The sequence below is a fragment of the Balaenoptera musculus genome, chromosome 12 (assembly GCF_009873245.2).
Source record: "Balaenoptera musculus isolate JJ_BM4_2016_0621 chromosome 12, mBalMus1.pri.v3, whole genome shotgun sequence".
NCBI lineage: Eukaryota > Metazoa > Chordata > Mammalia > Artiodactyla > Balaenopteridae > Balaenoptera > Balaenoptera musculus.
The window spans coordinates 10,665,153-10,677,876 of NC_045796.1; the positions used below are offsets into that span (position 1 = coordinate 10,665,153).

Here is a 12,724-nt window from a genome sequence, read left to right on the forward strand (position 1 = left end):
AGGTCGTATGGGAAGAGACAACAATAGTACCTGGAAACTTTTTTTTTTTAATAGAATGCATTATGAAGAAAAGTGGTTGAGAAAGCTTAGTCACTTTTTTGTGGCTTAAAGCTTTTTTCCCCTCTTTTATTCCAGGCTTAAACAAAGTTCAGTGGGGCATCAAACTGCCTGTTTTAAATTACAGTCTGTATTTTAAAATAGAATGCATGCACGGCATGTTCCTGAAGCTAGGGGGTGGGAGTGTTATTCACGGAAAATTGAAGGCTTGTTGAGTCAATAATCTTCTTTCACACAGTAACAATTTTCAGCTAAAATTTCTTGACCCAAACAAAGGAAAACAAGACCATTCAGTTATTTTACAATTTAGCAAAGGCAAAGAAAAAAGATGAGAAAGAGAGAGACACCTCTAAAATTTTACATTGTGAAGGAAAAATAGAAATTTTTGCTCTCAGGTAAGAACCTTCTCTACATGTATTTATTTCCTCTCCTAAACTGACAGTTAATATTCAAAATAGTTCCTTCCAGTTCAAAAGAAAAATAAAAGCGATTAACCAGTCCACAAATGCTACTATGAGCTCCTGTTGGTTATATATCTCTTGCAACATACTACAGATGTGTGCCTTCAGTTACATACAAAGTGGAAATCTGCAAACTAAAATTTACTTCCCAGCTAACTTGGCTAATGTAAAGTAAAATGCATTCAACTCAACGTCTTACAATGGCCATGCCTGTATAATCGGGAGGAAGCTCGCTACCCCTTCTAGATACCAGTGAATAGGACAAGCACTAGGAAGAAAAGGAGAAGGCTTTCTGGCTCAACATGCCAAGAACTGCCATTTGTGGAAATAGAAACGGCAGGTTAAAATATGAAAAGGCACCTCTTGAACATCACTCGTTTTTTCGTTCTAGCATAAAAAATTAAAATTAAAACTCAAAGGAGCTATGCTGCTGATAACTGTCCTACTGGAGCCCCCATGCCCACGTGTGAGAATCCCTCACACACACTGCTCTTTGTGGTTTGTACTAAAGCCCAGCACTGCTGCGCACCCCCTTGTGCTCAGAGACGGCCCCTCTGGTAAAAGAGGCTTATGTCCAGGCATGGTTCTGCGGCTATTTGCATTCAGACCTGAGAGTTACGTGCACCCCAGCCTGGGAGGCCACAGAGGAGGCTCCGTGGCCTCACACAGGTCATCTGAAGAGCCGAAAGGCTGGTCAAAACCTTCCAGTCTCCCGTTTGTTACAGCAAAATTTGTATGCTGACTTTCCTATTAGCCAGGAATATCTGCATTTGTCATCGCTTACTTAATGAGCCTCATTTATCAACTATAGATCATAGTTATCCTTCTATTATCAAAACCAATATCCTGAAAATCAGTTATGTTTCAGCCTCTCTTCATCTCCAATTTTATCTAGTGTCTATTTTTTATAGTACTCCTTCATTATTTTTTTTTGGAATTGACAGTCCCATAAAATGGGTTAAAATTCATTTCCCCCATATTTTAAATGGAAAGCTTCAGAATATTATGTAAAAAGGTCTGCAGGAGGTATGCTTAGTTAAAATGTGTTTTTAAAAATTAAATGAATTTTTGAAAATAATGCATCACCACTAAGCAAATATCTCAGCTATAATGAATTTAGAATTATCCATTTATTTCAAAAGGACTGAAAGATCTCAATTTAGAAACACTTTGTACACAAACATTTGAGTTATTTAAAAACAAACTATAGTTCTTTTTAAATATTAATTTATTCAAGCTTTCCATATATTTAGCCTGCTGTAACCTGGAGGAAATCCAAACTGGTAAGGTTTTATTGAACATTCATTTACAGAACAAATATTTAAGTGGAAGATTGTTTTGAAAGAGAGAGAAACATACCTTCCCACTTCCTACGACTTCTTACCTTGCTCAAGGTTCAAGTATTTCCTCTATTTTCAAAATATCACAAAAATACTCTGGGGGATAAAATTACAGACTATCACATCTTAAAGAAATAATCCATGTTGGAAAATAAACATCTGTCAGAGTCACTATCACTTTTCCTAAATTAGGACTTTCAAGTAAGGTCTTTTCATATTTCTCTCAAACTGAATCCAAAAAGAACTGTCGTCTCCATATAGAATAGACCAGAGACTAAAATTACATTTGCAAATTACGGTAAATCCTAGGTAAGAAATGGAATGTTGTACGCTCCATTTAACACTTCTCCAAGATATCAAAGTGTGTCTGTACCTTCAGTTTCAAAATTATGCAAATGGTTAACTGTGTCTGCAGACGCTCTCGCTGACAAGGCACATCCTTCAGAGAACCTCCTGCTCCATTCACCGGGTGCCCACTTTTTAAGACTTCCATGACTTCAAGACTCAACATACCCTAATAACATTTAGGAAACACTGATAACAGACAGCTGATGTCTTCAGCTGCACACGGGGATTATCAGCGCTTGAACACTGAGAGAAGGGGACAACAGATTAAATTTCTCTTTTATTAACTTAGAATTTTTTAAATGTTCAGGATGATTTGAGAACGATCAATCAACAGAAGACAGTTACACTCTTAACCTTTTAATGACAACCACTTAATTCAAGCTCAAGATACAAATAAAAAAAAGTTTGGAAAAAGTTCATTCAGCAGCCAAACATCTAATTCTTACCTGGTAGATTTTAACTTTTGCAAAAACCTGACAACTAACAGGTTAAGATCATCTTAACAATTTGTATTCTTAGATGGCTTGAGAACTTGGTAAATGCAAAACCCAGTTAAAAACTGCTCCACCTAGCTTTTCCAATAGTTTCTAACTGTTCAGAGGAACTATATTATCAAATCCACACACTTAAAATGTCCCTATTAACATATCATTTTTCATACATGCTTCCAAAGTACATGACCATTTACCCCTAACCCAACATGTGTCATTAAAGATTAATAAAACAAACACACACACAGAAGTATTCTTTTTCAGTAAAGGGAAATCATTGCATGCTCTGTTGCTAATACCTAACCCCCAAAGAATATTCTTGGTAATAACAGTTTCTCAACCATTCTCTTTCAGGCTTCCAATATCCTGTTTAACACCCTCTATTTCAAAGAACAACCAGCATATACTACCTCCTTCCTTTCACAAAGGGGAAAAAGAATACGTTTTATCTAAACCTCAATACTTCCTTCTAATTGCAAACTCAACAAAAGTGCCATAAACACTATTCCACAGGACATGTAGGGTTTTTACTAAACTTGGACAGATCAAACCCTTTTCATGTCAACCTCTTTAAATGTTTCCTATTTAAGAAAGAAAGGGTCAGAAAGAGGTTTTTAATGACCTGATGGGCCTTCGCAAAGGCCTTTAGAATATGACTGATCATACTCTGTATCTTAGGTAAACAGAATAATGGACCTGCTATCTGAAATACAAACCCGTGGCAGGTCTCTCTGAAGAAAAAAACAAATAAGTTATTTCTAAACTGAGGAGTATCAGCAACTCTTCAGATCCCTGGAGGAGAAAGCACTATTTGCTTAGAACAAGGAAAATAAAAATTCAAAACCTTTTTTTGTTTACTTTTTTATACATGTTTATAATATGTATAAACATGTATTTACTGTATTCACTGAAATCATGATTACTGTTTGTCAATTTATTTACTTTTACAATTAAAAATATACATTATGGTGGTCCAGCGCATAAGACTCTGTGCTCCCAATACAGGGGGCCCAGGTTCGACCCCTGGTTGCGAAACTAGATCCCGCACGCGTGCCACAACTGTGAGCACGCATGCCGCAACTAAAAGATCCCGCATGCCACAGTGAAGATCCTGCGTGCCACAACTAAGACCCAGCGCAGCCTAAATAAATAAATATTTTTCTTAAAAAATATACATTACTAAGAAAAGAATGTTTCACACTACTTTTAGATTGATTATACAAAAGTGCCCACTTTTTCTTCTCTTGAAGCTTAAGGTTACCAAAGTAAAACTCAAATGTCATTTTATAATAAAAGAAAATAGTTTTAAGAATAAAACCACCCTGCCAATACAGACACCACATTCATATGATCCTTTAGTATCAGCAGCATATGGAGAACATAGGCTCTCCTGATGTCAATTCAATACCTTGGAAAAGATCCTGTAAGCAATTAAAAGAAAGTTCTGCAACTAGGGGAAGAATGTACTTAAAAATTCTTACATAAATTCTATTAGGAAAATACTTACTGAATAAAACATAATAAATACTGTGAAAAGATCCTAGTCTGTTGAGGGTGAGAGGGAGAGGCAAGACAACTATAAAAGTAACTGCAATAAAAGGATGACTAGTAAATGCCGTAAGAGATGAAAAAGTTAAAAAAGACTCAACAAAAAATGTATTAAATCATATTTTGGGGGTTAGAGTGTAAACTGAGATACACTCAATGTTTATAAAATAAAGGAGTTGATAAGCTATAGCATTTGTTTAGACCTTCCACTGTATATTTCACTTAATGATGGCTTCACTTCATATCAATCTTAGAGACAGAAAAAAACTATAGACTGTGCTCAAATTTTAAGTGATAATATTCCAAGGAGACAGAGTCAGTTCTTCAAGCTAATTTTTATATCACATGCTATATGCTAAGATTTGCTAGTAATGGTAACACCAAGGATATGTAAGCTAATGAACCTCAACAGGGAGAAGGCTATATGATTAAGAGGTATAGAAAGCAGTAGACATTATTAAGGAAGATTTGTTCTGAGCTTAGGTCTGAGTGCATTAAATGAAAAGTAAATATTACTGGTCATGGCACCAAGACAACAAGACGACAAATATTAAGTTATCAGTCATTGGCTTTATGTGGATGACCTGAAGAGCTCGGTCAGATGGAAAACACAACTGCATTAGCTATTGAAGATCACCAAGAACTTAATGAAATGCAAATATAGACAAATACCAATTTAAACAATGGTGAGAGAACAACTTGCTGAGAGAATCAAATTCTAGATCTAGCATAAGAAAATGCCTTGATTTCTTGTAATGGAAAGTTAACTGTATAACAAAAATACACTACAGAAAATCCCCCACATGCAGAAAAACATTACAAACTCTATCAATCTAACTCAACTTAAGCAAAAAATTAAGAAACAACCACTTAAGAAGTTTCCTTCTTATAGTCACATACATAATGGATAAAGACTTGATTATACATTAGAATCATTTTTACCACATATTTTTAAACGTACAGATAAGACCCACAATTTCCTTGGTTCAAAATTACAAAACAAGAGATTACAAATATGATGGATTGCCTTTAACCTTAAGTAAAAAGACAAAATTTGTATCACTAACACTTGAAAAGGAAAAAACACAGCAGAAATCTACGAAAGACCTAATAAATTCAGATGTGATAACAAATACAGTTTCATGGTACTTATAGAATCAATTTATCCAAGTTAGAGTAAAAATACATATTAGAGCCATACAGAATACCAACAAATCTCTCCCCAAAACTGCAATTACCTTTGTTTTATATAACATATTGATGCAGTGTCTATATAAATAAAAATATATTTGTAAACTCTATACAGAAAAACTTTCTACACAAACAAAACCTGTTGAAAGAAAAGTGGAGCACTAAAATTTATTTAAACAAGGCCAATTTTCATCTTAACAGATTGGGGGCAGGAGGTTTAGGTAGGTACAACCAACCAATCTACAATTTGTCCTTTATTCAGTAACTGATGCTTCTATGTACTCAGCATAAAACCTGGAAACCTTCCTCTCTAAAAAAAGATTATTGAAATGTTATTGAGTATATGGGTATGGTATGTGCCAAATGTCATGTATAACATTCTTTACAAATGCCGGTTCTCAAATGTTTAGAAGTAACATAATAAATCTTACTTAATGTAAACATGTTTGAAATTCAAATTAAAATCAGCATGCTATTTATCTGTGAGTTACAAAAACAAAAAGAAACCACCAATTAGGGCGTTTCTTTTTTTAATAGCTTCGTAAGAAAATTTATATTATGAGCAACCTTAAATCCCCTAGGGAAGGAAGTAAGATAAACATTAAAGAAGAAAGTTAGCCATTATATGTATACAAATAGAACAATCCAAAAGACTTAAACTGTTGAAGAATATATTGGTTCACTTCCTAAAATACTCTGAGCTCCTTTTCCAGTAATCAACTTTGCACCATCCCAAAGCAGAACTCTTCAGTTTTCTGGGACTACCACACTTCATTCCCCCACAATTATGCTGTACAGTTAGCTGAACGTCAACCATTGATTCCAAAGCAGAGCAATGAAAAGAAGCACAGCCTAGTAGGTGACACAGAAGTTCAAATGGATATGAAGAAAGCAGTACGCTGCAAACTATTCTTATAGCTATGTAGAAAATCGGTATCAATCTATAACAAATTCTCCAACCTGTGAAACAGTACACATCACCAGCCAATGACAAACCTAAAAAGCTGGGCTTATCTAAAACACTAAAAATCCTATGGTAAAAAAGTAGAATTCACTGTCAACCACTGCCCACCTTCCCATGAGTCAATTTAAATTTCCTAAAACCACAAGTCAATTTCCAAATGTTCAGCAAATGTTCCATTTATCAACAGCATTCACGTGCATTTGCAGATGCAGGTGCGCGCACACACACACACGTGCGCACACACACACACACACACACACACACCATGCTCACCAAGCTGTGAATTATCTGCTGAAGAAAAATGCTTACAGCTTAGAACACAGAGTCCATTACCTTTTTCATTCCTTCAAAAACCAAATAACTAGATAATAAATATTCCAATGTGACTAAAAAATGACCACAGTAAATTTTACCCATTTCCCACCATAGAAATAAAAGCTGTAAAAATTAGGGTTTCAAATACATGTGCATCAGATTCAGAGATATTACACATCCTGTAGCCATCACTTACCTTCTACTCTACAGCTACATATAACTTAAAAATGGGTATGGTATGTGCCAAATGTCATGTATAACATTCTTTACAAATGCCGGTTCTCAGATGTTTAGAAGTAACATAATAAATCTTACTTAATGTAAACATGTTTGAGATTCAAATTAAAATCATGGCTAGTCTGAGTTCCTGTCTTAAATACGACTTCTTAATAGAGATTAAGCAATAACAATGTCTTCAAATCAAAATATTTTAATAAGAAAATATATATAAAAATTTGTTTGCACAAATATATTCTTTGAATTTATAAGGAATATCTCATTTAAATGAGGTTGCCCATGGGGGGATAAAAAAAAGAAGATTAAGCACAGATGAACTATTTAAGGGCATTAACATGTAACCTATAATTTAGCTACTACTCTAGTCAATATATACCCAATAATTTGCTAATGGAAATACTTACAAGCTGTATTTTCCGATTTTAAACTAAAATACTTTCTTTTGGGTGAAAAAAGATTGGGTGACTTCTCGTTACATGAAGTCCCAGAAGAAATTCAAACTACCACTGGATGCTTTATCTCATTCTTTGCCAAATGGGAATTTCCTTTACATGTAACTCCTATATAGACACCTCTGTTCTGAATCACTACCAGAAAGCAACAGGCTATGCAAAGCACAACTGTACAACAGAAACACCTTTCTGCCACAAAACCTATCAGCCAAATAAAAGCTTCCAATTGGACTAAGAGATACCTACAACACTGGACTCGGAGACACCTACAAATGAAATAGACTTATTCAGGACTACACAGCTCCTTCGAGAAGGAAACTGTAAAATAAAAATTAATAAATCACAAATATATCTGAAATCCATAAGCTTCTCCCCCAAGTCTCAATATAAAGTAGAATAAACAAAAACAAACGCTCTTTTTAGAAATCTGTAACTCATTGAATTTCCAGATCAGTACATTAACAGTCTTACTGGTAAACTTGATGGTCTTTCTTGTTGTATTAAGTTCAAGTCTTCATGGTTAGGTTTTCCAGGAGCCAGAGGAGGTTGAGACCTAGTTCCATAGCCTTCCTGAGACATATCCTAAACAAACACAAATATAAAGAAATATTTCAATGAGTTATAAGCTTCTTTGGTAATCAAGATGAAGCAAAGGCTTATCACAAAGTACCAACTCATCTTACATTTAAGCAGACATCTATGTTATAATTATCATTTCTATAACACTTTCTCAAAAGCAAAAATAAAATACAAAAAGGCAGTGAATCATCAAGAGCAAAAATACATATAATTAACAATTAAATTTATTATGCAACCATACAACCTAAAGACCATATTTGAGTTCTGCAGGAAGGTGACAGTCAAGTAAAAGAAGGGAAAGAAAGCCAGCTATAACCAAACTCTCTTAAACCAGAGCAAACCAAAAGTTCATGTTATTGTTTAATTCTGATTTTGGTTGAACCATCTTTAATAGTACCTTGAAAATGTTAAAATAATTAATGAAAACTTTATTATCAACTGACTTTTAATATGCCCTCTCAGCAACCCACAAAACAACACAGTTATTAAGCTGACAGTATCCTGGGGTTTCTACAAAACCAATAAACACTCACGTATAGAATTTCATGTTCACGTGGCACAGTTACCAAAGAACCACAATAAAGAATAAAACAGCAGTGGGGAACAAAACACACTAAAAAAAAACCTACTGAAGTAGAGAAACTTATCAGTAACATGGCCTTTCTGGCCTCCTGTTGAACACTTGGTCCAGGAGGAATTCTGCATGGTTTCAATATTATGCTGAAATATAAACCAAATACCACAACAAACTTACTGTATGTCCGATCTCTAGCTGTTTAACTATGTATGCTCAGTTACTAAACATTCTACCCCCATTTACACCCGAAGTCAAACAGCAGGACAGAGTGTAAAATGCTTATTATAGCATGTCTTAATTGGCACTGAAAGTTGAAGAACCAGTTTCTGATCGGGAAGAAAAAAAAAAGAATGGAAAATATCACTTAAAAATAAAATTCTCTCCTTCTTCCCTGTCAGTTTAAATATGTGTTAGAATTAAAGAAATATAATATACAAGTTCTACTTCCCCTGTTAAATTCTCAAAATATTACTTTAAAACTTAATGAGTTGAAACCCTATAAAAAGGTTCTGCTGCCCCACCCCTTTCTCATACAGTATACACTTAAAATGACACAGCTTCTTAAGCCAAGAAACTTTGGACCAATAGCTGGTACTGAAAGTACACAAGCTGTACAAACTAGACTTAACTAGCCAAGTGTTGGTGCGACCTGCCTTTAAACAGGCTCCGAAGCAAACAGCATGCCAACAGTCCAGCATTTCCCAAGCAACTCTTCTTCCTTTTACATAAAGCCCCCAAACAACCAATCAAGATATCTAACCTCTAACAGCAGTGCAGAATGCCCAGTCAGCACTATACTTTAGTAAGAGAATTACACTCAGCTGTCCAGGTTTTTATCTGATAACATTTAGGTGAGGTCTCCGAGCACAGGCAGCCCAGGGATATTTAAAAGGGTAGCTCCTCAGTCTGGCTGCTGGCAGAGGGTGACAATTAGACTGGCGGGGGGGGGGGGGGGGGGGGGCAGGCAAAATCTCCCTCTCCCCCTCTCTCACACACACACACACACACACACACACACACACACACACACACACACACACACACACACACACACTACTTGCTCTGGATCCCAGACTTTCACTTGTCACACGGACTTCCAGCTGCATGTCCTGCAGGTTCCTTTAGATTAACAGCGAGGACTTCAAAATCAAGCCAGGAACAAGGCCTCCATTCAGGGACCTTCACCCTGTTACAAAAACCCCCCCACGAAGGAGCAGAACAGCCTCGCAGTGGGCAAACAAACGAGCAGATCCCCACCTGTGCCTCAAACACACACATGTGCACACGAGGTTTACGGGCGGTGCTTAGACACTTGTTTTAGTAAACTGTTAAGAAACAGGAAGAGGCTCACATGCCCTATGCTTATAAGCCTGTTAAATTTCCTTTGGTTTTCTCTTTGTAGCTAAATGAACTGATTTTTAAACGAGCTGAAAAAGACCGTTACAACTACAGTAAATACACATTTTAATGTGGATACTGTCCCCTCTAAAATAAGCAACACTGAACTAACAGACTATGAAAGCCATCAGGAAATTTTACTATGACTTTACATTTCATTTTTTAAAGCTTAAAATTTTTAAATAATTAGATTCCACCAAAATCTCAAACACTATTCTTAACCACAAGAGGCTTTCAGTTATTAAATACAGCTGGAAATAAAACCAAAACAAAATTTAGTGAGAATCACTGAAAATGGAACTTGTTCTGCTTCAATTTATGTTTGAACATAAGGATTAATTTAACTGAGAGAACATCCAGAAAAGGTACCAAGTTTTAACCTAAAACAACCATCATCTATATATAACTTACACTGGGACTATAAAGTCTACATTTGGCAGCTTTAATAAAGATATAAAAGTTATATATCATAACAAACCTGAGCTTTTTCCCTTTCAGAGCTATGTTTATTTTCTGGTAGGTACTTATTTTCATCTCAGGAAAAGTAAGTAGGAATAAGTAATTTAACAGACAACAAGAGGGCAATGTCTGTATTAGAAAATAAGAAATTCGTTCAGCACCATATTTTATAAACAACAACTAAGCACAGCCTTCATGTTTAACACATCACTGCAGTCTCTGATATTCAAAAGTTTAAACCACTGCACACTAGCTTGCACACTAGTTCACACGCACAGATTGTCACTGTGACAAATACACAGCTGTGACTATTTAAGAGAGCATCACACTGTGATAATGCTACAATGCAAAGGAGCCACACAAGGGAAGTGTGGTTCATCCTTTCAGAGTCCTTTATCAGTATTATTTTTCTTCATCTCACTCACAAGCTTTTCACCACTGACTGATTCTGGTTTCAACCATCTTTATGTTATAGATCAAAGGTAAAACGGAGGCTGACTCACAAAACAAAAAAAGTGTGAAAAGAGCTTGAGATAGGGGCATGTACACATTTGTTTCAGAAGTTTTCACTTAGATGTTACTTTTAACAAATGTCTAGGGACTTCCCTGGTGGCACAGTGGTTAAGAATCCGCCTGCCAATGCAGGGCACACGGGTTTGATCCCTGGTCCGGGAAGATCGCACATGCCGCGGAGCAACTAAGCCCACGTGCCACATCTACTGAGCCTGCGCTCTAGAGCCTGCAAGCCACAACTACTGAGCCCACGAGCCACAACTACTGAGCCCGTGTGCCACAACTACTGAAGCCTGCGTGCCTAGAGCCCGTGCTTCGCAACAAGAGAAACCACCGCAATGAGAAGCCTGCGCACTGCAACGAAGAGTAGTCCCCGCTCGCCGCAACTAGAGAAAGCCCGCGTGAGCAATGAAGACCCAACGCAGCCAAAAATAAATATAAATAACTAAATTTATTTTTTAAAATGTCTAAACATTTATTGAATACCTTGTATGGACCAGTCCCTTCACTGGGTGCTTAACATCTTACAGTGTGAAGGATGACCAGGAAGGAAACACTAGTTATACTGTGCTATTGTGAGGAAGGATAAGATCAAAACTAGCCCGCGCACCGCAACAAAGAGTAGCCCCCGCTCGCCTCAACTAGAGAAAGCCCACGTGCAGCAACAAAGACCCAACCCAGCCAAAATAAATAAGTAAGTAAGTAAGTAACGTCAAGGACACTTATAAAAAATTTGAAAAGGAAAAATATTCCCATGGTATGAGTTCAAAAGATACAAAGAGATAAACAATGAAAAGAAAGACTGTCTCCTACTTGCCAGGATCCCCTCCACAAAGCTTACTGCTAATAGGTTATTTATCTTTCCACAATCATTCAATGCACAACCAAGTATAAATGTGAATTCAAATCCTTTTTCCTTTAAAAACAACTGGAGCGTATTTGCTGTACACAGTCTATTTTGTGGTCCCTTAACAATACATTATATATCTCCTTCTATATCTGCACCTAAACATCTACCTTATTCTCTTTTTTTTTGCTATGCAGTATTGTATTAGTCAGTTCTGGGACTTACTTAACGAGTCCCCTATTGATGGACATTTAGGTTGTTCCCAGTCTTTCCCTACTTCATACAGCACTATAATAAACATCCTTGTGCATACATCTTCAGCTGAAATATTTCTGTAGCGTAACTCTCCACGAGGGGAACTTCTGCCAAAGGGTTGGTACATTTACAATTGTGATGGAGGCTGGCAAAGTGCTCTCAGCCAAAGAAGTGTCAATTAACACTCGCACTCCATCACCTGGCTCAAGATGTTTACCTTCGCGTCAGGGTTTGCCCAACCACAGCACAAAAGGCAGCCAACTCAGACCAGGGGAGAGGTGGGAGGACTGGTAGATAGTAACAGAAGAAAACAATTTAGACAGACAAACAGCTGTGGTACTAAGAGGCTGGGCAGGATAAGCCAAGAAGCTAGCAAACACTGGCTGTCTTTAGAGTCCTGCAGAGAGAGCTTCAGATGTGAAACAAAGGCAACAGGGAGCCACTGTGGCTTCCAGATCTAGAATGTGATGATTCTCATGTTATTTAAGAAAGGTTTTTCCAATAATCACATGAAGTACAGATGTACTAGAAAGAGAAGGATGATGGTACTTATTACTACTGCAATAATCTAAAGTGGGGTGACGAGGATTTGAGTAGCCTCATAACATCTCACAATATCTAGGTCAGAATAATTTCTCGCTCCTCTTCTCTTCCTGCTTTGGAAACTCCTATCATCAACCCCAAATACTAAC

General features: G+C 36.6%; 1 protein-coding gene across 1 annotated transcript in view; it reads right to left on the reverse strand.

The window, feature by feature from the left end:
• ARID1B (AT-rich interaction domain 1B) overlaps positions 1-12,724 on the reverse strand; it is a 407,354-nt gene that overhangs the window by 248,182 nt on the left and 146,448 nt on the right. Inside the window, 1 exon segment of the mRNA XM_036872227.1 lies at positions 7,876-7,986. Within this exon segment, the coding sequence (XP_036728122.1) occupies positions 7,876-7,986 (111 nt within the window).